Source organism: Hemitrygon akajei, chromosome 10 (genome assembly GCF_048418815.1).
Source record: "Hemitrygon akajei chromosome 10, sHemAka1.3, whole genome shotgun sequence".
NCBI classification, from domain to species: Eukaryota; Metazoa; Chordata; class Chondrichthyes; order Myliobatiformes; family Dasyatidae; genus Hemitrygon; species Hemitrygon akajei.
In genome coordinates, this window is record NC_133133.1 from 38,844,383 (window position 1) to 38,871,855 (window position 27,473).

The following is a 27,473-nucleotide window of genomic DNA, read 5'->3' on the forward strand; positions in this document are numbered from 1 at the left end:
CTTCCCAATGATTGCCTTTGTGCACCTGCTGCTGTAAATGTCCTTAATGGAGGGAAGTTCACATCCACAGATGTGCTGGGCTGTCTGTACCATTTTCCGCAGAGCCCAGCGATCGAAGTTGGTGCAGTTCCCGTAAGGTGGTGATACAGTCAGTAAGGAAGCTCTCAATGGTGCCCCTGTAGAAGGTCTTGAGGATATGGGGGCCCTGCTGAACTTCTTCAGTCAACTGAGGTGGAAGAGATGCTGTTGTGCTTTTTTTTGCCACAAAGTTGGTGTGTATAGTCCAGGTGAGATCATCAGTGATGTGTATCCCAAGAAATTTGAAACTACTCACCCTCGCATCTGCAGACCCATTGATGCTGATTGGGCTAAGTCTGTCTCCATTCATCCTGTAATCCATAATCAGCTCTTTTGTTTTTGGGACATTGATGGCGATGTTGTTGTCCTGGCATCACTGTGTCAGAGTGTCAACTTCTCCTCTATAGGCGGTCAAAGTTGTCATCTGCATATTAGATCAGTAGATTGGAGCTGTGTCTGGCAGTACAGTCATGGGTGTAAAGGGAGTAGAGAAGGGGATGCAGAACACAGCCCTAGGGGGCACCTGTGTTGAGGGTCAGAGGGGAAGAGGTGAGGGAGCCCATCCTTGCCACCTGTCGGTGATTCAATAGGAAGTTTAGGATCTAGCTGCACAAGGTGGGGTGCAGGCCGAGGTCTCTGAGCTTCCTGTCAAGTCTGGAGGGAATTATGGTGTTGAATGCTAACTGTAGTCCAGGTGTGTAGTGCTGTAGACGAATTGTAGGGGGTTCAGTGTAGGTGGTAGCATGCTGCAGATGTAGTCTTTAACCAGCCTCTCAAAGCATTTGCTTATAATCGAGGTGAGTGCAACAGGGTCCCAATCATTTAGGCATGCTACCTTGATTTTCTTAGGTAAAGGAACAATGATGGATGATTCGAAACAGGAGGGCACTGCAAACTGGGAGAGTGAGAGATTTAAAATGTCCTTAAACACACCAGCCAGCCGTTCATCACACATTTTGAGGACCCACCCCGGGATGCCATCTGGCCCCGCTGCCTTGCAGCTGTTGACACGATGGAGTGTTCTATGTACCTCAGCCTCGGAGATGGCCAAGGTGCAGGTCTCGTCAGTGGCTCTCCTTGGGGGTTCAATCCTATCAACCCTGAATCAAGCATAAAAAAACATTTCGTTCATCTGGGAACAAGGCCGCAATGTTGGTTGTACTGCTGTGTTTCCTCTTGATGTTTGTGATGGTGTACAGTCCTTGCCGTATGCTGCATGTGTCATTGTCACAGTTGTGATTGAATTTTGTCCCTGTGTTGCTTTTCTGCCCCCTTGATGGCTCTGCATAAATCATAGTGGCATCTCTTGAGCTCCTATTTGTCTCCGGAGGCGAAGGCTTTATCCCTTGTGCTGAGAGCCACACGCATTGAACTATTTATCCAAGGCTTCTGGTGTACCTGTGCTGATGGTGATTATGGAGGAAATGTTGTTCCCAGTCCATACTGATTGGGGTCTGCAAGTGCAGAAATTGAGGATCCAGTTGCACAAGGAGGTATTGAAGCATAGGTCTTGGAGCTTAATGATTTGTTTTGAGGGGATAAAGCTGAATGCTGAGTTCTAGTCAATGAAGAGTATCCTGATGTACGCATTTTCACTGCCCAGATGTTCCAGGGTTGAGTGCAGTGGCATTGTTGTTGACCTGTTATGATGATGGGCAAATTGGAGCAGATCCTAGGCACCCCTCATGCAAGCTTTGACATGCTTCATAACCAACCTCTCAAAGCACCTCATCGCAGTGGATGCATGTGCTCTCAGTGAGGCATATTCTTCTTGGTTACTGGTTTAACTGAAGCCTACTTGAAGCAGCTGGGTACCTCAGACTGCTGAAGAAAGAGGTTAAAGATGTTAGTAAACACTTTTATTTGTTGATTAGCACAGGTCTTCAGTACTCAGCCAGGTACACCACTTTGTCCAGGTGCTTTTGCTTTTCGCACTCTTGAAGGAAGCTCTCATGTGGTCTTTCAGAGACTGACATCACAGGGTCATCAGAGACGGGGAGTTTATAAGACCGTAAGATATAGGAGCAGAAGTAGGCCATTCGGCTCATCGAGTCTGCTCCGCCATTCAATAGCGGGCTGATCCAATTCTTCCGGTCATGAAAGTGCCTCCATGTTCTGTCATTGAGAGCCACTTCTGTTTTCATTGTTTGTAAGACAAGTTGGCATATTTACAGAGATGTGAAGAATGCTATTTAAATGCAAATCTTTTGCTTATAATGTAAGAGTAGTTTGCTGGGATAGTCACTGGTTGGATTGGCTTGGTCATTGCTTTTGCGGAGAGGACAAATCTGCACATTTTTTTTTCTCAGAAAGAAGCCAGTGCTGTAAGTTGTACAGCAACAGCTTGATTTGAGGGTCAGCCTTTTCTGGAGCATAAGTTTTGAAGAGCACAGCCTAGATGAAGTAGATAAATTCCATGTGTAGCTGCTTCTTTATATTGGCTGAATACTAGCTTGCGTGATGATCACATTTGTCAATGATTACAGCTCCAATAAATTTCAAAATATTTTTTATTGTGACGCTCTTTGAAACATCTCTGAGAGGCACAATGAGGTATTGTCCGTTGTTGATCCAATTCATTAAATGCTGTCATTTCAATGTTTCATTATTGATAGCAATCAAAATTGATTATTAAGATTATGCAATTTTGATATTTGGCACTGTGGGACATGAGACTGCAGATACTGGTGTTTGAACCAAATATCAGGCTTCTGGAGGAACACAGTGGGTCAGGCAGCATCTATGGAGGAGGAGTTCATGTTTCTTGTCGAGATCCTACATCACGTCTACTCTCCCTTTGCCTTCACAGATGCTGCCTGATCTGCTGAGTTTCTCCAGCAGCTGATTTTTTTTTTGGTTTTGGTAATGTGGGGATTGAATTTGTAAGTGAAAGGGATTTATAAAACAATCACTAAGCAGTATAATGTAAAACCATAACGTGATATTCAAGTGAATAGAAATAATCATGTTTTGATATGATAATATTATTTATAAATTTCAATGCAGTTTATTACTGAAATAAACATTTTGGCGTGTTTCTAGAGAGGTTTAAATTTAATCCACGAATGTTAGCTGGCCAATAACCAAGCAAAATGAGCAAGTCAATGCATGGGGTTGTAAACAAATAGGCAAATTTTGAACCTGTAGAGGGAAGTATCGAGTATTGAAGTCTACACAAGGCATAAAAAAAAGGCAGGGAGAAAGAGCCGCAGGATCATGAACGAGCGAGGTAGCAGCGAGGGGAAGAGGAGGAGGCAGTGGCAGAGGATCCGCCGTTTCCTGCTGCAGCTATAACGGGGCAAAGGGAAAACGAGCAGGAGGTTTGAAGCCGGATCGGTGGGGGTTCTTTTTTTTTTGAGCTGTCATCTTGTGGATAGAAAAGCCCCCCGGTTGCGCGATCGAGGTGTGAAGGGGATAATGCTGGATTTCGTGATCCCGTTGAGTAGCAGCGCCAGGCTGGAGAAGCTCATCCCTCACATAGAGAGGCTGTTCAGAGTAAGAGTGAGCGTCGGGCCTGCGGCAGAGAGCAGCAGATGGGTCCACATAGAGCAGGCAGCAGAGGTACAGGAGGGGCCCAGGAAAGCAAAGGTGAGTCTCCCTGCAAAGCCCCACCACATCTACAGCTTCCCAAATCATTTAATCTCTTCATTTATGGATTGAAATGGCATGAAGGCTTTGCTGTGCTTGAGGGGAGGTAGAGAGATAGGAAACTGCACTTGTTGCTATGAGACGCACAAGTAGCACCGGCTGGGCCTTATGTGCTCCATAAATCATCCAGGCCCCTGTTAGTGGCTTTTGCTAGATTTTTGGCTTTGTACTTGAGCTGGAGGTAATGGCAGTGTATTTGGTGAAAGGGAAGTGCTTTAAGGGTCGAGATAAATAAACAGTTCGTTATGAAATGGCTGATTTTTGTATCTTCTTCCTATCTTTGATATTAATTTAAATCTGTGCTTCAAAAATAAAACTGTTTTACATTTAATTGCTGTTATATATCAACGTGGATTTACTCACCATTAAATGGCTTGATAAATTCTGATTTAATAGTTAGATAATTTTATGATGTTTAGTGAATCTGTCTTATAGTTAAGTAGTTTTAAAAATTCTGTAAAAGTTGACTTTGATTTTTATATTTATTACAGTTCATAAGTTGTTATATCAGAAGACAATGTGAAAATTGTGAAACTTGGAAATAGATAATGACTATTTGAAACTTTATCTTTGGAGGGAAAGAAAGATGTTCTGGGAAGATAACATAATCTGTTGCTACCAACCAGATAATGGAGACTTACAGATTGAAAGGTTTTGGGTTTATTTTGTTTGAGGCCTTGAGTTGAAGTGATTTGTGGCCTGATGTGTTCAATGTTGTTTCCCCGCTTCAGTTAGAAAACAAATTATGACAGTCTTTATTGAATTGGGTATTATGTCTTAATCAATTGGAATGTACTGTTGTAATTTTGTGATATTCTCTTTTAATAATTAGTATTTTTGATAATGAAATGGGCAGGAAGTAAAAGATTATTTATCAGTGAAGGAAAATTACAAATTTTAAATTCCATTGTTATCCTGAACACTGTGCAATTTCTGTTGATATCACTGATGGTATTTTTAACAGTTTAACTCTCAAGCATAATGATTTACTATTTTTCTAAACTCTGAGTAATTAGCTCATTCAGTGTTGTAAGCATTTTGTATGACCTAGGTACTAGTGGTGTTTACTTTTCCTTTGATTTTAAAAAGTATGTTTGAAAAACATTAAGGGTGTTTGTTTAAGATTTAAATGGATGATTGCACATATTGACCTCAAGTGTAGTTCCTACTAACACTTTATTTTGGAGTAGGAGTTTTTCCATTTCTCATTATTTTGCATGAAACAATTAGAATGCTCAATATTCTTAAGTAAAAGATGAAGCTATCTTATTAGCACTCTTGATTCTTTTGAAAAAGCCCATCCTGGGAATTTGCTTACCAAAGCGATTTATAAAATAGGAAAAAAACTGAGAAAACCCATTAATGATTGTGATATTAAGAACTGTTTTACATGTTTGAATAGTGTTGAGGCAAAGGACATAGAAAGTTGTGCTGTTGCATGAGTTGGAGACTCCACAGTAAACCATAAGTTCTATGGTCAATAATTATGCTATAAACTGTCAGAATAGAAATTATTAAAACTGTTAATTCCTCCAGATTATAAATGTATTTATTTGTAAAATGACAGTACTACCATTCTTTTAAGCACAATGGTAACATATCTTCAGTTTTAGAAGAGTTAACCTCTGAACAATGGTTTTAATAAAATCTTTTAAATTTTTATTAAGCATGTTTCTAAAGATAATTTTGGTTTAAAACAAGCATTGAATTCTTCAAAATAAGTAATGGTTATTTTGTAGTAATGAGGTCAGACGTTTGCTGGAAATTACCCCATCCAACTTTTGGCATAATGGACAGGTCTGGAGCGAATTGGCTTGCTGAGTTGTGGGATGTGTAACAAGATTATATTATTAGAACATGTACTCAGTGGCCACTATATTAGGTGCACCTGTAAACCTGCTTGTTAATGCAAATTAGCGGATCATGTGACAGCAATTCAATGCACAAAAGCACGCAGACATGGTCAAGAGATTCAGTTGTTCAAATGGAACAACAATGGGGAAGGAATGTTTCTGTGGAATGGTTATTGGTGCTATAAGGGGTGGTTTGAGTATCTCAGAAACTGCTGATCTGAGATTTTTATGCACAACAGTTTATAGAGTTTACAGAGAATGGTAGAAGAAACAAAAAAAAAATCCTGTGAACAGCAGTTCTGTTGGGGGGGGGGGGGGAATGCCTTGTTAACGAGAGAAGTCAGAGGAGAATGGCCAAAACTGGTTGAAGGTGACAGTAACTCAGATAACCACGCCTCACAACAATGGTATGAGAAGATCAACTCTAAGTGCACATGTCGAACCTTAAAGTGAATGGCTACACCAGCAGAAGACTATGAACAGCCACTGTATCAGGTCAGGGAGGTACCTAATAAACTGGTCACTCAACACATATTTAAGTACGTGTTTTTAAAAAAAAAATTAAAAATAAATATTTCGAATATCTGCTTATAATGTGGAAATAATTTGTTTAATAATGTGTTTGTTTCCCTGTAATAAATGAAACAAAAATGATAGCAGTTTGGAAAAATATCATGTAAGAATAACTTATTTTGAATTGTGGAAGTGTTTACAAATCCTTTTTTTTCTGCAAGTTCAGAAAAATCGCAAATATTTGTTACATGTTTTCATATTAGAATATTAGGTAAAAGTTATTGACCTCCAAAATGCCTAGTAGTTATTATTAACATCAATTAATGCAGTCTGTTTGATGTTCGAATAACTTATTGCCTGTTGCTCTGTCCACTTTGTAAACATTATCACAATTTTTAAAACATCATTCATTCATTTATTTGAAACCTGTAGAACCGACAAGTCTTTTCTTCGTGTTTCTCATCATTAATCAATAAATTCTAAACTTTTTTTGTATTAGCTCTTTAGTCTTGGTTATTTCATTCTGCATAGTAATATTGATGAATTTGTTTCATTTGCATCACACTCACTGTAGTTCATTTACATTGCACTGTAGTTCTTGGAAGACCACCTATTTATCAATGTGATAATTTTTTTTCATTGACTGCAGTAGATTTTGGGGGGGGGGGGGGGAAGAAAACTATTTTCTTGTTGGTTAAAGGCAGTTTTTTGTTTTGGGCCCATGCTTCTAGAATTCTATTGGCACAATTCTTAGCACATTTCATTTAGAACTCCTACAGGCCAACAGTCAGATCTTTATTGAAAGACTGGGATCTGAAATCAGATAAGCAATTGCAGCATCATATTTCCCTATGTACTTAATTGGTGAGCTGTCACCAAGGTATTCAAATTCTTTTAAAAAATCATGTATTTTCCATGTAGGCGTTTTGTGGATTTGAACATTTAAAGTCTTTTTCAGAACCCCTTTAGTCATCTTGATTCCTGTGCTGCAGCCAGACCAGTTAATCCTGTAGTAAAAATGTTGCTCCTTTTTAGCACAAGTATTCTTTCAAAAAGGTGTGTTAAAAGTTCTGTGTAATGTTTAAGATGTAGCCATTGCCTTTTACAAATTTAACAATACTCTTATTTCCTTTTATTACCTACATGAAAAGAATTATTTTAATTTTCTGTCTACGCAAGGCTCCTATTATTGCACACAGTAATTGAACAATTTTAGCAAGGTTTCCACCTGATGTGTGATGGAATATCATGAGATGCTCTGCCTAAAGGTTTCTTTAATCCTGCACTTTGGTCAGAAGCAGGAAGAGTCCTCACACAATCACTATTTCGTGATCTTTGCTGACATGTGGCAGTATCTGGGCAGGTGCTGCAAATCCATTGCACATTTCAAAGATACATTTAATGTCAAACGTATATAGTTGGCCCTCCTTATCCATGAGGGATTGGTTCTGGAACCTCCCGCGGTTACCAAAAAACGCAGATGCTCAAGTCCCTTATATAAAATGGCGTGGTACTTGCATATAACCCATGCACGTCCTCCCGTATTCTTTAAATCATCTCAAGGTTACTTATAATATCTAATACAATGGAATTGCTATGTAAATAGTTGTTATACTGTAATGTTTAGGGAATATTGACAAGAAAAAAACTGTACTTGTTCCTCTCGCTCATAACGCAAGCAACGAACGAACGAGACACAAGGCGAACAATGATCAAACAATGAGTAAAACTTGTAATACCTGTAGTTCGTTTCATCACAATTGAAGACTTGCTCTGGAAGGTTGCCTTTCTCTTTGAGTTTCTTGAGCTCCTCTGGGAACGCTGCTGCGGCCTCGGCATTAGCTGATGCCGGTTCTCCCGTGATCTTTACGTTCTTGAGGCTGTAGCGCTTTACATTGCCAGCCAGCCATCCCTTACTAGCCTTAAGCTCTTCTCTCACACTCTCATCAACCCCGTCACAGTAGTGCTCATAGAGACTAAGAGCTTTTTCACATATAATTTGGCCATCGAAAGGTATATGCTTCTGTGACAGGCTCTCTAGCCACACTTAATGCTTTCTCAGTCTTCGCAAGCACTTTATCACGAACCAGAGAGACTATTTTTGCCGTTGTAGGGGCAGCACTAACATTTCCTTGAATTTCAGCTGCTTTCTGCTTTATTGTGCGAATGCTCGATTCGTTCTTGCCGACCTTACAGCCCACCTCGGAATGCAACATGCCACTTTTCAAAAGATTGAATATTTCTACTTTCTCAGCGAGAGATAGCACTTTACGTTTCCTCTTAGCCGTTGAGGAATTGCTTTGACCACCTAATTGCTTTTTAGGAGCCATTTTTTCACAGGCACAAAGTAGCGAATGAATGAGATACAAGGCAAACAATGCTCGAACAACGAGTCTGGAAGAGCACTTCCGGGTTTTCTCGTTTTGCGGTTGGTTGAATTCGCGCATGCAGGACTTGTGGATAAGGAGGGCTGACTGTACAACATACATCCTGAAATTCTTTTTCTTCGCAATCATCCATGAAAAAAAGTGCCAGAAAGTATGAATGACAGTTAAATGTTAGAACCCCAAAACCCACCCCCAGTTCTCCCCTCCCAAGCGTAAGCAGCAGCAAAATAGCGATTTATTTTCTTTTTCGTCTCCCCTCCCCCCACCAGCAAAAAAAAGCATTGGTGACCTCACCTAGCGCTCAAGCGTGCAGCAAAGTATCAATAAAGACACAGACTTGCAGTACCCCAAAGACTGCTCGTTCACCTGGTAATTCGACATGCCACAGGGAATAACAAGGGAAAAAAAGCTGTGTCTGTTTCACCACGAGAGGGGAGACATAACATAACGACTCGCTGATTTACGATGTTAAAAGTCCATTGCATCGCTTTTTCTAAACTCTGTGCTCAAAGGACTCGGGTCTCTGGGCACACGGCCAGAGACTTTCCGTCTCCCACTACACACCATTGAGACTTGTTCTGGAGTTGCTTTTAGTTACTGAGGTCTTCAAAAATGCTGAAAGACTTTACCATGAGTTTGAGTTTTGTACAAATCAGTTGCACGAAGCACAGGGACATTTGTAGTAATTCTGTTGGAACCATACCAAGTCAGGAAGAATGAGCAGAATACACAAATGTCAGTACAAAATGCTGAAAGAAGAGTGAGACCATGGCTCTCCGCAGAAGACCCCATAATGATGGGTCCTCGTGTAGATGTTTTCATACCTGAACTTCACAAAGAAACTGTATGTGAGATATGTGAAAAATTAAGTCAGGACAGCTTACTGAAGTATTTCACTTTCTTTGGTCACAGTTCCAATATCTCGTAGGGTTAGGACTACTTTGACAGTGACTGTCAATGTCATTGTGGCCACGAACTTTATAAACCAACTCCTCCCATGCTGGATATGCTTGCAATAATTTGCATTATGAGAAGTGTGTCATTAGTGTCCTATGATGTTTTCGGTGATATGTTGATTATTGTTAAATAACTGGAAGTTCTGTGATGCAGTTATATTGATTAATTGCTAATATGCTATGTTTGCGATCTTGACCCAGAATGTGAGGTCATTGGCGTTACTGTGATGATTCATTCAGGTGCTCAAGATTATATTGTCTTCCAACACTATTTGCTCCGACTGATTTTAGAGGTTCTATGTAGAGGATCTCCTGGCCCCTTGGTCATCTCTGCCCCTTCACCTTGAGCATTGTCAGACTGTGAGGAATCATACAGCCTGGTGTAGAGTCATTACTGAAAACTTTCAAGATTGAAACCAGTTTCAGAATGCCTGTGGGTGAGTATAGACTGCTGTTTACATCATACAGGCTAATTATGACTGGTGATAGTCACTCTCAAATTTAGGCCCAAGTGTGACGACAAGCCTGTGACAATACAGTTAGCAATAACTGCATATTAAAATGTTGCAGAAGTTAATTGGTATGCTGCCTTCATGGAATGAAGCGGCACAGGTTAACCCATTTGGTCTTTATATTTATGCATTTCTAAGTGGACTGGTTTAAATTCTACATTTAACTATCTGTCACCTTTTCAGTAAATCTGCCCTTGCGTTATTGCAGTTTCCTGCATCCTATATCAGTTTATCATACTCAGTTCATTGAATATTGTCTGGATATTTTGATTTTATTCCTTTAGTGTATATATTTATCTAAGACTTTGGTGTAGATATATGACATGCCATTACACATTTTCCTTCTTTTCTTTCCAAGTGGCTTGTGTTGTACCTCAAGAGGTCAGCTTCTGCACGTATCCCAAAATTCCCCTCAGTTTAAAAAAAAAAGTAATTCAAGCATGAACTTTCTTTTAACTTTTTCTGGAAGCTATCTCATTCAGTGCATGCAGTCTCATTTCCGATAGAAAAGTTTCACCCACAACTGAGTGCGTTTAAATGGCTTATAATTTCCTTACTTGTTCCTCCCCCAAACAGTCTTCTTGTATGTTCATTCTGTAACACAAGTTTTTTTCCCCCTAAATTTTGGAATGTTAATATAACTTTAATTGATTTCTACCTCATTATTCTAGAATGCTAAATTTCTGCATGTAGTCAAATATGTTTGTAACACGATTTTTTCTTGGCCTTACTACAATAGAATTTTCCCTTCCTCAGTAAAATGAAGTCGAAGTACACCATCTGTTATGCCCTCACAAGAGTGCCTGATGTTTCTTTTCTAATTAGTTACAGATTTTTATTGGTTATGTATTGGCTTATTGTATTTCATTCCATGTTAATTGACAACCATTCATACAATCTGTTTAGTTTTCTTAAGCTGTATGTTTTCTAGTTTCATATGATAAACAACCTAGGATTATTTTATTGTTGCACCAGTCTGCTGAAAGAACTTTGCAGATTGAGCACCAATTGTGCGAGGGAGAGGACTTGTCAGTGTTTTTGGTCGAAGCCCGATGCAGAAACCTGAAATGTCGATGGTTCCTCTCCCACAAGAATGCTGCTCAACAATGCTGGAAGTCATCAGCAGTGTGCCAAGGTCTGCGAGTGTTGGGGAGCAGGAGTGAGTGCCATTGCTATTACGAAGGAAAAAGTGCTAGGCAAACTCAAAAGTCTTAAGGTGGAAAAGTCACTGGCAGCCAACCAGATGGACTACATCCCAGAGTCCTGAGAGAGGTAGATTCTGGCATGGTCCCAGAGGACTGGAAAATTGTAAATGTCACTCCACTCTTTGAGAAGGGAGGAAGACAAAACAGGAAATTATAAGTCAGTTAGCCTAACCTCAGTGGTTGGGAAAGTGTTGGAGTCCATTATTAAAGATGAGATTTCGGGGTACCTGGAGACTAATAAAATAAGTCAAAGTCAACATGGTTTCTGTAAAGGGAAATCTTGCCTGACAGATCTGTTTATTCTTCGAGGAAGTAACAAGTAGGGGGGGACAAAGGAGAGGCAGTGGATGTCATTTACAGTACTCGAATTTCAGAAGGCATTTGATAAGGTCCTCAGGTGGGATTGTTTAACAAGATAAAATCCTATGGTGTTACAGGAAAGATACTGACACAGATAGAGGAATGGCTGACAGGTAGGACAGTGTGAGTGGGAATAAGGGGGGCCCTTTGTGGTTGGCTGCCAGTGACTAGTGGTGTTTCTCGGGTCAGTATTGGGACTGCTACTTTTCACATTGTTTGTCAGTGATTTGGATAATGGAATTGATGGCTTTGTGGTAAAGTTTGCGGATGAAACAAAGGTGGAGGGGTAGGTAGTGCTGAAGAAACAATATGATTGCAGCAGGATTAGACAAATTGGAAGATTTATGGCAGATGGAATACAGTATTGGGAAATGTATGATGATGCTTTTTAGTAAAAGGAACAATAGTGTGGAATATTATCTAAATGGGGAAAAGGTTCAAACATCAGAAGTGCAGAGGGATTTGGGAGTCCTTGTGCAAGACTCCCAGATGGTTAATTTACAGGTTGAGTCTGTGGTAAAGAAAATAAATGCAATTTTGGCACTTATTTCAAGGGGAATAGAATATAAAAGCAAGGCGATAACACTGAGGCTTTATAATACTCTAGTCAGGCTGCACTTGGGGTTTTGTCTATAGTTTTGGGCCCCTTGTCTAAGAAAGGACGTGTTGTTGTTAGAGAGAGTCCAGCGGAGGTTCACGAGGTTGATTCCGGGAATGAAAGGGATAACATACGTTGAGCATTTGGCAGCTTTGGGCCTGTACTCACTGGAATTTAGGAGAATGCAGGGGAACTCATTGAAACCCACTGAACGTTGAAAGGACTAGATAGGGTGCATGTGGACAGGATGTTTCCTGTGGTGGGTAGTTTTACTAATATTGAGTGCAAGGTTGTTGCTACGACACCATTCAACCAGCTGATCTGTCACGCTCCTGTACACCACCATGTCACCATCTGAAATTCTGTTAATAGATGTCATTGCCAAATTTTGAGCCGTGTCTAGCCATGCAGGCATGGGTGTAGAGGCAGTATAGCAGAGAGTTAAGCACACATTCCTGAGGTGTGTCAGTGTTGATTGTTCATGAGGAGATGTTATTTCCCATCCACACTGACCGTGGTCTCCCAGTGAGGAAGTCAATGATCCAGTTGCAGACGGAGGTACAGAGGCCCAGGGGACACTGCCTCTGTCTGTCGATGGAGTAGCACTAATTCTGTGCTGCTCTTAGTTTTCTCTCTCTCCCCCCAGCTTAAATTTTGAATTTAAAATTTTTAATTGCTGAATCTTGAAAGGGAGTCTACGAGGAGTGGGAAGAATCCGCATGAACCTACTGACAAAAGTAATGGAAAAGGAAAGATGCCGAAGGAAAGATCTGATGAAATGCCAGCATGGGCTGAAGATATCATTCGGACACTGAAATCAATTCAAGATCGGAATCAGGCAATTAAAGATCAACTGGACAAGAATAATAATGAAATGAAGCTATTTCTGTGAAAACTTAAAGATGTGGAAACTCAAGTTACTAAACATGAAGAGGAATTGAAGTCAACTAAGCAAAAACTGTCTGAAACTACAACCCATTTGGAAAATTATCATCATTAGATTATTGATCTGGAAACTAGGTCCCGCTGAAACAACATACGAATCGTTGGATTGCAAGAAGGAGCTGAAAATGGAGACTTAACGGTTTACTTTGGTAAGCTCTTTCATGATCTATTTCCGACTATTTCATCACAGCCGCCTGCTATTGAAAGAGCGTGCAGACTGTCCACTTTGAAATTTAAAGACTCAACCAGACCAAGATTTATTTTGGTTTGTTGTCATCACTTTAAAATTAAAGATCAAATAATGCGACAGGCAAGAAAACAGAGAGTTTTCAGATTCAATGAGTCTGAGCTCTGTTTTTATGAAGATCATCTGAAAGAAGTAATGGAACAAAGAGCAAGATTTGCTTTGGTAATGAACCAAGCATATGATAAGAAACTATTTCCCTCTTTGAGTTACCCGACAAAAATGAAAGTTTTTCCTCCTAATTCTTCCCCACGTACTTCCTTTGACCCAAAAGTCGCGCTGGATTTTGTCCAGGCTATATCTGTAACTGCCACTGACGTTACTACCGAATAGCTGTTTGATTATCAGTATATTACTCACATTTTGAAAAGAAGATATATGAAGGCTATTTGGATATTTCATTGACAGATTAATAAAACAAGATAAGAAAACTTGCTCATCATTACATCCTATTGGATTTTTTTTGGAAAGAAGATTTACGGTTCAAGTTTGACCGTTTAAATGGTTAATTACATATTTGACTGAGAAAAGAGGATAAAAGGATTTGTTCCTTTTATCTAATATTTGGTTTGATGTTTTTTTTTGTTGTTTCTTAACTTACTAACTGGTGGTATTTTTTCCTACCAATAGGGTTTCTTTTTATATACATATATATCTGGGAGGGTTTAGTTACTATGATATTACTAATTAATATTTTTGTAAATTTAGTTCAGTTAAATATACTATTAACCTTTTTTTTAATCTGTTTTATTATAGCGCCCTATAACCGAATTTAAAGTTTTCTTAGGGATTTGAAGCTAAACTTAAGATGGCGCTGGTTTTTCTCTCTAAGAGATGATATTATTTTGGTTCTTTTTCTGTTTAATACATGATGGAATGTAAACACTCTCTTTTGTCAAGACGTTACTGTCTTTCTTGCAAGGTCTTTTTTTTTGTGTACTGGCTGGGGCAAGGGAGAGAGGAGACTGACAGAGTGGCCCATGACTTTGAATTCTATCTTAGTTCGCTTGCCTTTTTTCCGGGCTTTTGGGAGGGTGGGTGGGTTTAGAGTTAGGAGTTTTTTTCCCATTGGGTGGTTCCGGAGCATGCGTGTTTTCTATATGGCTGTATTCTTCATCACCGCCATCTTTGATAATCCCGTATTGATATGTGTTCTGCGCGTGTATAAAGTAAATTGGAATAAAATTATAGTATGGCCGCTAAACGGATTAATGTAATAAGTTGGAATGTACGTGGTTGGAATCATCCTATTAAATGAAAAAAGACTTTTAAAATTATTAATCGATTCCAACCTGATATAATTTTTGCTCAGGAGACGCATATCAAGGCAGGAGATCAAAATAGATTTTTTCGCTGGTGGAATGGAATATAGCTCCATGCTACTTCCCAGAGCAAAACTAAGGGTGTGTCTATCTTTATTAAATCTAATATATTTACTCAAGAGGATATCAAATCAGATTTTAATGGTAGATTTTTAATTGTTAAAGAAGTGATTTGTAATAGAAAGATTGTTTTGGTTAATTTGTATGGTCCTAATTTAGATGATCCTTTTCTTAAAAAAATATTTGCTTTACTGCCAGATTTAAATGAGTATATGTTGATAATGTGTGGGGATGAGCTGAACTAATCAGCGACTTACAAATCGTTCTGCGTCAGTTATTAACTCCTTTTTGACCAATTTTGGGTTGATCAAATTATGGAGGCATTTACACCCTGATAACAGAGAATATTCCTTTTTTTCCACATGTTTATTAAAAATATTCAAGGATTGATTATATTATAGTTGATCCCCGCCTTTTGCCTAATGTTAAAAACTGTAAATATGACACTATTGCTGTATCTGATCATGCACCTTTGAGTTTGTCCTTTGAATGTGATGTCGTCATTTTTGGCCGTCCACCATGGCGCACGTCTCAGACTTTATTGCAAAACTCTGACTTTATCAGTTTTATTGAAAGCCAGATAAAAGAATTTTTTCTTCTTAATGATATAGGAGGTATATCTAAATTGATTATATGGGATACATTCAAACCATTTTTACGTGGTCAGATTATTTCTTATTCAGCTAAACTTAAAAAACAGACTAAAGCAGAATTAGATAAAATTTCAAAACAAACTAAAGATTTAGATAATATCTATGTGACTTCCCCTAATATTGACTTATTTAAAAAAAGGGTGGAACTTCCATCACAATGTAACCTATTATTAACTCAACCAATTGAAGGTTATCTACTTAAGTTAAAGAGCCAATTTTATATGTTTGGGGATAAAAATAATAAACTACTTGCATCTCAATTAAAATCAGCTGGAGCCAAGAGGCAAATTTTGAAAATTCATTGAAAAGATGGTACCCTGGCTCGGGAATATGAAAAATTAATAAGATTTTTCAAGATTTTTATACTGAACTTTATAAATCTCAGTGTCCAGTAGACTCTTCTGAAATGAATGCTTTTTTACGAAAGATTGTTTTTCCTAAAATTTCTGCTGAGGATCAAAAAACTCTTGATGCCCAAATTACTGAATCCGAAATTCATAAAGCTATTTTTCAATGCAATCTAGTAAGGCCCCGGGACTTAATGGTTAACCTATAGAATTTTATAAAAAATTTGGAAAATTGCTTTCTCCATATATGTTGGAGATGTTTAAAGATTCTTTTGTGAAAAGTGATTTACCCTCTACTTTTTATGAAGCTTCTATTTCTTCTCAAAAAGGATAAAGATCTTACTGATAGTGCCTCATACAGACCTATTTCATTATTGAATGTTGATGCTAAGATTCTCTCAAAGATAATGGCCAATCGGTTGGAGAGTATTATGGGTAAAATTATTTTTAAAGATCAAACAGGCTTTATAAAGGGTCGTTATTCTTTTTTCAAATGTTCGGAGATTATTTAACATTATATATTCGCCTTCTTCTAAAACTCAATAATGCATTACATCTTTTGATGCTGAAAAAGCATTTGATCGAGTCGAATGGAAATATTTATTTAATGTTTTAGAAAAATTTGGTTTTGGTATTAATTTTAATAATTGGATTAAAATGATATATAAAGCTCCTATTGCTACTGTTGTCACTAATAACTGTAGGTCTCCTTTTTTTTCAGCTATCACCGTGGACAAGACAAGGTTGTCCATTAAGTCCTTTGTTATTTAATTTAATATTAGAACCCATTGCTATTGTTCTTCATAAAGCCAAAAACATTCATGGGATTTTTGTGAATGAGACCATGCACAAGATCTGTCTTTATGCTGATGATTTATTGGTGTATATATATCTAAGCCTGAAGAATCTATTCCTGCTTTGCTAAAATTATTTGACAAATTTGGAGACTTTTCAGGATATAAAGTAAATTTTAGTAAAAGTGAATTACTTCCTTTAAATTAATCTGTCTCTATATATGATAATATTCCTTTTAAAGTTATGGATTCTTTTAGATATTTAGGTGTTATAATTACTAAAAAATATAAGGATCTTTATAAAGCCAATTTTCCTCCTTTAGTGGACTTTATGAAGTATTCATTTAGTAGATGGAGCCCACTTACATTTTCATTTGTTGGTCATATTCATGTAGTTAAAATGATGATTTTACCAAAATTTTTATATTTATTTCAGAATATTCCTGTTTTTTTGACTAAGAAGTTTTTTGATTGGATTGATTCTATTATTCTGTCTTTTATTTGGGATAATAAAAGACCAAGAATTGGTAAATGTCATTTGCAAAAGTTGAAAAAGGACAGAGGTCTCGCTTTGCCTAATCTAAGAATGTATTATTGGGCTGTTAATTTACGGTATATGTCCTTTTGGCTATATTGGGGTGATAGGAATGATCGGCCAATTTGGGTAGACCTGGAACTGAGAGCTGTGAAACAGTTTTACTTAACTTTGTTATTCGGAGTTGCTCTACTTATACAATTAGCTAAAGTTGCTAATTTAAACCTATATCCTGTAGTTAAGCACTCTTTACAAATTTGGCTTCAGTTCCATAATTTTTTTAATTTGTAGTATAATTTATCGTAATTTTTTTTTAAACCTTCTTGGAGTGATCCAATTTTTTTACTTTGGAAAAATAAAGGTATTAATTCTTTTTTGGATTTATTTAAAGAAGGCAGATTGATGTCTTTTGAACAATTAGTCGATAAGTACTCTCTCATTCACGCTTTTTACAATATCTTCAAGTTAGACATTCTTTACAAAAATATTTAAGTAATTTTCCTTACTAAGCAAGAATTAGTAATTTTCCTTACTAATAAAATTTTCCTTACCAATTTTATTGGAGGCTGACTTGTTAGATACTATTATGAATATGAACCCCTCGTTGAAAGGTTCTATTGGAAGAATTTATAATTTATTATTACAATGGGATAAGCGTCCTTTACTCAAGATTAAACAGGATTGGGAGAAGGAACTCAATTTGACTTTTATATGGGGGGGGGGATTGGACGTGGATTCTGAAGCTGGTTAACCCTTCGATCTGTGCTAGTTGTTCACTGATTCACTTTAAAATTGTACATCGTTACCATTTGATGAAGGAGAAACTTTCTAATATATTTCCCAATGTTGACAAGTATTGTGATAGATGTAAAACTGAGATAGCTACACTGACACATATGTTCTGGTCATGTTCTATATTAAAACAGTTTTAGAAGTCAGTCTTTTCGACAATTTCTAAAGCACTCAGAATCAATTTACAACCTAATAAATTGACTGTGCTTTTTGGAATAATTCCTCAAAATATTCATGTATTTCTGTGTATGACCAACATGTTATTGCGTTTGTTACGTTGATAGCTAGGAGGGCCATCTTGTTGAAATGGAAGGATATATCAGCTCCTACTTTGTCACAACGGTTCTCTCAAGTGATCCTGTGTTTTAGCTTGGAGAAAAGTAGAAGTTGAACCTTTGGATCTTTATTTGATTTTGAGAAGAGATGGGGCTCATTTGCTCGTTATTATCATTTCAGTTAATTGATAGATTTCCTCCACGATCTAAATGTAAATTTTTTTGGATATTTTTTTTCTTGTTGGCGGTTTGATGTTTATTTTTAGAAGCTTTTTGAATGACGCATGGCTCCGGGGTTGTACCACCAATGGGTTTCTTTTTTTTTCCTCACTTTTCTTGCTTAGTAGTTTTTTTTTATTCACAAAAATTTTCAATCCTTAAGATATAATTTCTTCTTTTTTGAGGCATTGTAAGTGTTGTTACATTGATGTAATTGTGCTACTTTTGAATAATAATAATAAAAAGATTTGAAAAGAAAAAGAGTTACAGAGGCCCAGGTTTTGGAGCTTATTTTTAGAACCTTAGTGTATGCTTGTGTTGAATGTTGAGCTGCAGTCAATAAACAGCAGTCTGACATGGGTATTGCTATTGTTCAGGTGATCCAAGGCCAAATGGAGAGCCAGAAAGACTGCATCTAGTGTGGACCTATTGTGATAAGTCCAGGTCCTTGCTTAGGCAGGAATTGATTGTGGCTGTGACCAAGCTCGCAATACACCTTGTCACAGTAGATGTGAGTCCCAAGCTCCATCTTGGGCACTAGCCTACAATGTACCCAGGGCATCTTTAGGGAGCAGTGTCTCAGAAAGGCAGCGTCTGTTTTTAAGGACCTCCAGCACCCAGGGCATGTCCTTGTCTCACTGTTACCATCAGGTAGGAAGTACAGAAGCCTGAAGGCACACAGTCAGCAATTCAGGAACAGCTTCTTCCCCTCTGCCATCCAATTCCTAAATGGACATTGATGCTTTGGACACTACCTCACTTTTTTTAATAAACAGTATTTTTATTTTTGCACATTTTAAAAAATCTATTCAGTATACGTAACTGATTTACTTGTTTATTTATTATTATGTTTTATTTTATTTATTATTTTTTCTCTCTCTGCTAGATTATGTATTGCATTGAACTGCTGGTGCTAAGTTAACACATTTCGCGCCACATGCCGGTGATAATAAACCCTATTCTGATTCTGAACTTCCTCATTGAGACAGCTTCCCCTGTTCTTCTTGGACACTGGTATGATTGTCCTCCTTCTGCAGCAGGAGGGAACCTCCGAATGCAGCAGTGCGAGATTGAAAATCTCCTTGAACACTACCACCAGTTGGTAGGCACAGGTTTTCAGTGCCCTACAATGTACACCATCAGGGCATGATGCTTTACCAGGTTTCACCCTCTTGAAAGATGTTCTAACATCTACTTCCAAGGTGGAGATCATAGGGTAATCAGATGCTGCAGGAATCTGCAAAAGTTTAGTTTTATTCTGACTTTCAAGCATGCGTAAAAGGCAAGTTCACCTGGGCGTGAATCATTACAGCCATTTATTATGTTGGGTTTCACCTGGTAGAAAGTAATGCACTGCAAACCCTGCCAGAGCTGATGTGCAACAGATTCCACCTCTAAGTTCAATTGGAATTGTTTTTTCACTCTTAAAATGCATTCTATAAGTCATAACTGGACTACTTGTGTAGATCTGTGGCATCACAGGTCTTGAATACTGCAGATCTAGCCCTCAGCAAACTGTGAATCTCCTGGTTCATCCATGCCTTTTAGTTTGGGCATAGCCAGTATGTTCTTGAAGACACACAGTTATTCACACAGATCTTGAAGTCGGTGACAACTGTGGTGTAATAATTCAGATTCAAAAATGAATCCCTGAATCTTGTCCAGTCCACTGACACAAAGCTATACTGCAGGCCTCCCTTGACCATACCTTCTAGGTCCTCACCACTGGTACTGCAATCTTTAGTTACTGCCTTTATGCTGGAGTAGAAGTATAGTAGGTATATACCAAAATTGTGGCCAGATTAGAAATAAAAATTAGCTAAAACTGGAGGAATACTGAAGGAAAAAGATGGTATATTCGACAGTGATATACACTGGAGTAGTTAAGGATGATGAAGAAGGATATTGTATCCGATTTACATGTAGACAATATCATTTGTGAGAGTGTCGGAGTGGTTTGATTGCTGAGTAAGAAGAAGCCAGATGAGCGATGCATTATATTCTGAGACAAATAGCCAATGAGCAATTAGTTAACAACAAGCTAAAGATTTCCAATGTACCAAGACTTGGAGATAGACCAGAGGAGTGCTTTGAAAAGAGAGGAAGATGGTGCCTCGTAGTCAGGGGTTCCTAACATGGGGTCCATGGACCCCTCAGTTGATGGTAAGGGTCCATGGCAAAAAAAAGTTGGAAACCCCTACTATAGGTGGTGAATAATAAGAGTATCAGCAATACAATTACCAAAAGACAAAATTCAAAACTATTATTGTTCAGTTGATATGATTAAAGTATGGGGGCCAAGGAGAAGAACATTTGGACAATAATAGCCTTTGAAAAACTGGACTCTCAGTTAACATAAAAAAGAGAGAATAAACAAAAATAATAAGTGGCCAATCACGTGCCTACCTTATCATTTAATATCACCGTGTCTTATCCTCAAGCTCATTTTTCTATCTAGATTGCTATTTTCCATCTTGAGATCTACGTCACTCAGACTTGGAATATATTCATTCACTGACCATCCACAGTTTTCTGGGGACAGACAGTTGTAAGGTTTTATAAATGTCTGCAGAAAGAAATCTCTTGTCATCTGACTGAAGTGGCAATTATATACTTTGTAGAAACTCCGACTTGACCGAATGGCCTCCCATATATTGGACAGTAGTTTCAGAGGGTTGTAAGGCAACTGAACCCAGCATAACTGGTTGAAATACACAATATATCAAAAAAGCAAACCAGCGGTGGGAGATAAATCAAATCAACACACACAAAATACTGGAGGATCTCAGCAGGCCAGGGAAAAAAGTACTGCCGACGTTTCTGGCTGAGACCCTGCTTTCTTGTTTGTGATAGAGAAATCTCTTGTTTCTCTCATAACTTTTGTTGCACAGAAGTAGTTCATTTGATCATTGAGTTCACCTTGTGATTGCTTTGCATATATTCACTGTCTTATTAAGAAAATCCACATCGTTTTCGAAATGAACAACCTGCCATAAAGTGGGAAATGCTGATGAGCTCTAAAATTTCAACTATAATAGAACTGCATTAAAGGCGGAATTCAATAGATAACTGAAGTTAAAGCAAAGTTGGTCATAAAATGAAATCACACGAGATTGATGCTCCAGGTTCCAGCAAAATGCTGGAGGAACTTAGCAAGTTAGACCACAAGACCTTAAGACATAGAAGCAGTATCAGGCCATTCAGCCCATCAAGTCCACTCCACCATTTCATCATGGCTGATCCCAGATACATTCAACCCCGTACATCTGCCTTCTTGCTATATCCTTTGACGCCCTGATTACTCAGGAAACTATCAACTTCCGCCTTAAATATACCCAAAGACTTGGCCTCCACTGCAGTCTGTGGTAGAACATTCCACAGATGCTTTGGCTAGAAAAAATTCCTCCTTACTTCTGTTCTTAAAAAGTGGCCTCTCAAATTTGGGACTGTGCCCTCTAGTTCTGGATACCCCCCACCAAGGGAAACATCCTCTCCACATCCACCTTATCCAGTCTTTCAGCAGTTTTCAATGAGATCCCTAAGCTGCCTTCTAAATTCCAGTAAGTGCAGGCCCTAAGTTGCCAAATGCTCCTCGTATGTTATCCCCTCATTCCCGGAATCATCCTCATGAACCTCCTCTGGACTCTCTCCAATGACAAGATATCCTTTCGCAAAACTGTTGACAATACTCCAAGTGTGGCCGGACTAGTGTCTTGTAAAACTTCAGTATTATCTCCTTGTTTTTATATTCTATTCCCCTTGAAATAAATGCTGACATTGCACTTGCCTTCTTTACCACAGACTCAACCTTTTGGAAATCTTGCACCGAGGACTTCTAAGTCCCTTTGCACCTCCTGAGGTTTGAACTTTCTCCCCTTTTAGATAATAGTCTACACTACTATTCCTTTTACCCAAATGCATTATTGTACATTTCCCAACACTCTATTCCATCTGCCACTTTTTTGCCCATTTTTCCAATTTGTCTAAGTCTTTCTGCAACTGCATTGCTTCTTCAGCACTACCTACCACTCCACCTATCTGTATCATCTGCAAACTTTGCCACAAAGTCGCCAATTCCACTGTCTAAATCATGGATGAACATGTGAAAAGTAATGGTCCCAATATTGACCCCTGAGGAACACCACTAGTTACTGGCAGCCAAACAGAAAAGGCCCCATTATTCCCACTTGCTGCCACCTGCCTGTCGGCTACTCCTCTTTCGTGTAATGCCAAAGGATTTTATCTTGTTAAGTAGCCTCATGTGAGGCCCTTATCAAATGCCTTCTGAAAATCAAGTAAATGACAACCACTGCCTGCTCTTTGTCCACCCTGCTTGTTACTTCCTCGAAGACTTCTAACAGATTTGTCAGGCAAGATTTTCCTTTACAAAAACTATGCTGACTTTGTCTTAAAATTTTATCATTAGTCTCCAAGTACTCTGAAATCTCATCCTTAGTAATGGACTCCAACACTCTCCCAACCACTGAGGTTAGGCTAACTGACCCATAATTTCTTCTGTTTTGTCTTCCTCCCTTCTTAAAGAGTGGAGTGACATCTACAGTTTTCCAGCCTTCTGGGACCATGCCAAAGATCATGACCAATGCATGCATTATCTCTTCAACATCCTCTTTCAGGACTCTGGGATGTAGTCCATGTGGTCGAGGTGACTTAGCCATCTTAAGACCTTTGAGTTTATGTAGCACTTTTTCCTTTGTAATGACACTCACTCCTGTACCCTGACACTCATGGAGCTCTGGTATACAACTAGTGTCTTCCACAGTAACACTGAAGCAAAGTACTTATTAAGTTCATCTGACATTTCTTTGTCCCCCATTGCTACCTCACCAGCATCATTTTCCTGTGGTTCCAGATCAACTTTTGCCTCACTTTTATTTTTTATTTAACAGAAAAAAACGTAGTATCCTACTTCATATTATCAGCTAGCTTGCCCTCATTCCATCTTTTCCCTGATAGTTCTTTTTGTTGCCATTTGTTGGATTTTAAAAGCTTCACAATCATCCAGCTTCCCACTCACTTTTGTCCCTTATATGCCCTTTCCTTGACTTTTATGCAGTCCTTAACTTCACTTGTCAGCCACAGTTGCCTAGCCCTACCATCTGAGAACTACTTCTTCTGTGGGACATATCTATCCTGTGCCTTGAGAACTATTCCCAGAAACTTCAGCCATCTCTGTTCTGCCATCATCACTGGCAGTATCCCTCTTCCATCCTCCTAGGCTATTTTCTCTATCATGCTTCTGTAGTTTCCTTTATTCCATTGTAATACTGATACATGTGACTTGTGTCCCTCCATCTCTAATTGCAGTAAGAATTCAATCATATTATGATCACTGCCTCCTAAGGGTTCCTTTACGTTAAGCTGACTAATAAAGTTTGGGTTATTACACAACACCCAACCTAAGATAGTCTTTCCCTAGTAGGCTTGAACACAAGCTTCTCCAAAAAGCCATCTCGTAGGCATTCAACAAATTCCCTCTCTTGCAATCTGACACCAACCTGATTTTCCCAATTCCTTGCATATTGAAGTCCTCCATTACAATTGTGACATTACCCTTATTACATGCCCTTTCCAGCTCCCTTTGCAATCTCAATCCCATATCATTTTGGCTACTATTTGGTGGCCTATCCGAAGAAATGTTTGTGGACTCCAGGAAGGGAAAGTCAAGGGAGCACATACCAGATGTCATCAAGGGATTAGCAGTGGAAAAGGTGAGCAGTTTCAAATTCCTGGACATCAAGATCTATGTTGGGCCCAACATATTGTGCAATTGCAAGGAAGGCTTGGCACTGGCAATATTTCATTTGGAGTTTGAGGAGAATTGGTATGTCACCAAAGTCACTCGCAAGTCTGCGGGACCGGACGGTATCCCAGGGTGGGTACTCAAGATATGCGCGGAACAACTGGTAGGTGTGTTTACAGACGTTTTTAGTCTCTCCCTCTCCCGGTGTAGAATGCCCTCCAGCTTCAAAACATCCACCATTGGACTACATCTGCAGCATGCTACCACCCACACTGGACCTCCTACAGTTTGCCTGCTGATACAATGAATTGACAGATGACACAATAGCCACAGCTCTACATACTGTCTTTACACTCCTGGAGAAGAGGGATGCCTATGTGAGAATGCTGTTCGTGGACTACAGTTCAGCATTCAACACCATAATTCCCTTCAGGCTTGACAAGAAGCTCAGAAAACTTGGCCTTTACCTGCCTTGTGCAGCTGGATCCTGGACTTCCTGTCAGATCGCCGGCAGGTGGTAAGAGTGGACTCCCTCTCTTCTGCCCCTCTGACCCTCAACACAGGAGCCCCTCAGAGCTGTGTCCTAAGCCCCCTCCTTTACTCTCTATATACTCATGATTGTGTCACCACCCGCAGCTCCAGTACTAATGAGGCAGCCTACAGATAAGAAGTCATCATCCTGACACAGTGGTGTCAAGAAAACAATCTCTCCCTCAGTGACACAAAAACAAAGGAGTTGGTTGTGGACTACAGGAGGAATGGAGACAGGTTAACCCCTACTAACATCAATAGATCTGGGGTTGAGAGGGAGAACAGCTTTAAGTTCCTTGGCATACATATCACTCAGGATCTCACATGGTCTGTACACTGTGGCTGTGTGGTCATAAAAGCACAACAGCACCCCTTTCACCTCAGATGGCTGAAGAAGTTTGGCAGGAGTCCCCAAATCCTACGAACTTTCTATAGGGGCACAATTGAGAGCATCCTGACAGGCTGCATCACTGCTTGGTATGGGAGCTGTACTTCCCTCGATTGCAGGACTCTACAGAGAGTGGTGCAGACAGCCCAGCGCATCTGTAGAGTGAACTTTGCACTATTCAGGACATTTACAGAGACAGGTGTGTAAAAAGGGCCCGAAGGATTATTGGGGACCCAAGTCACCCCAACCACAAACTGAGCCAGCTGCTACCATCCGGGAAACGGTACTGCAGCATAAAAGCCAACACCAACAGGCTCCGGGACAGCTTCTTCCACCAGGCCATCAGACTGATTAATTCACGCTAATTGTATTTCTATGCTATATTGATTGTCCTGATGTACATACTATTTATTACAAATTACTATATATTGCACATTCAGACTGAGAAATAACTTAAAGATTTTTACTCGTGTATGTGAAGGATGTAAGAAATCAAGTCAATTCCATTCAATACAGATGTACTGTGGAGAGCATTCTGACTGGCTGCATCACCTTCTGGTTCGGAGGGGCCATTGCACAGGTTCAGAAAAAGCTGCATAATGTTGCAAACTCAGGCAGCTCCATCACGAGCACTAGCCTCACAGCATTAAGGACACCTTCAAAAGGCAGTGCCTCAAAAAGGTGGCACCCATCATTAAGAACTCCCATCACCTAGAGCATACCCTCGCCACGCTGCTGCTGCTAAGGAGGATGTACAGAAGTCTGAAGACACACACTCAACATTTCACAAACAGCTTCGTCTCATCCGCCATCGTATTTCTGAATGGACAATGAGCCCATGTACACTGTCTCACTATTTGTTTTCTTTTTGTTCTCTTTTTACAATTAATTATATATTTCTTATCGTAATTTTTTATATTTTCTTATTGTAATTAATAGTTTTTTTAAAAATTGTGTATTGGAGTTTACTACTGCTGTAAAATGACAAATGTCATGACATATGCCACTGATGTTAATTCTGATTCTGTGTACCCTTGGGGATTAAGAAGATATTGCCTTTTTTTCCCAGTGCTGCACTTTCTTTGCTTTTTAGCCAACTCTGTGGTAAAAGGCAGCATTTGAAAAAAATGTGAATGGTTGCTAATGATTCTGTGGTCATTGATACTAATGGCATTTCTGTAGTTGTAGATTATGTATTACCTCTTTGGTTTCAGGGTGAAATACATCAATAAAGGACGGAACACCAATGGGAGCTGAAAGTTAGCTTTTTAATGTTGTGCATGAGCTAATCAGAGGAGAATATGAGTTCATGCAATATGAATTAAAGTAATACCTGCAATTAAAAATAAAACACTTTCAGGATGTAATCCATGAGTTATTTCTAGCCTCTTTTGCGGGGCAGTTTAATGAAGTGCCAGTTAGTAAGGGCAACACATACCTTTGTGGCAGTATGGAACAAGGAAAACTGTCGAAGTTACTCATGGAGCATGTAAATCGAACAGCAAAGCAGCAACTGAGTGTAGTTACTGAATGTAACTGAGGCTGGGAAAATACAGGATTTAGACTGGAGAGGAAAGGCAATGAAAAATGGAAACCCAAATGCTTTACCAAAAAATAAATGAGAGATCCAGTTAGGGACGCTCCTTGTACCCCTTTGAATTTTTTGCTGATTTGTCTGAATAACTCCTTATTGATATAACATGGAAAAATTAAAAGAAAAATCTGTAAATGGTCTTTGGAGATATCAGTGCGTATTGATATGGAATATGATATCAAAATCTGAATTTCAAATCCAGAGAAAACATTCCAGAAAATTAGATAGAATATTAACTGTCATGTGGATGAATATGTAAAGCATTCAAAGTAAAATTTAGATGTGTTAACAACCAGGGATGCTCAGTTTTTAAATAGCTAAATCAAACAGGAGGAGGAAATGGTGCAGGCCAAGCAGTTATTTTACTGAACTAATTATCTTGTCTAATGAGCCAAAGACTCAAGTTCCAATCCCACCATTGCAGTTATGGAACTAAAATTTCAAAATCAGACAAACACATCATGAGTAATAATGATGATAGCACTTTTAGATTGTCAGTAAAACACATCTGGCTCACCAAAGTTCTTCAAGATCCTTACCCGGTCTGACTTGTACATGATTCCAGATTAATAAAGCCACTCGATTGCACAATTGTGCTATACTGAAATAGAAAATAAACAGAATTTGATGGACCACCCAGCATTGACATAGCCATTAGACTTTGATATGCAAAACTGAGTTTACAAAATTCTCCTTACAAATAACTCGAGACTAGTCTGTAAGTTGGGTGTGCTGTCCTACTAGTTAAGCAATAGCCTAGCATTACCCCATACTCAGAGAAACACTTACAGATTTTGTAGCAGACTCTTCTATCACAATTTCTGGGAGCAATATAAGAGTACAGTGGTATACAAGCAAGCGGGAATAGCCATAATCAACATTAACATTTTATCCTGTGAAATA

At 38.9% G+C, this 27,473-nt stretch overlaps 1 protein-coding gene across 1 annotated transcript in view; it reads left to right on the forward strand.

Annotated features, from left to right (window-relative positions):
* Nucleotides 1–3,280: 3,280 nt before the first annotated feature.
* The window catches only part of zc3h12b (zinc finger CCCH-type containing 12B), a 113,242-nt gene continuing 89,049 nt past the window's right edge, over nt 3,281–27,473 (forward strand). The window contains exon 1 of the mRNA XM_073058055.1: nt 3,281–3,666. Within this exon, the coding sequence (XP_072914156.1) occupies nt 3,496–3,666 (171 nt within the window). The 5' untranslated portion in view covers nt 3,281–3,495. The remainder of the gene's footprint in view (nt 3,667–27,473) is intronic.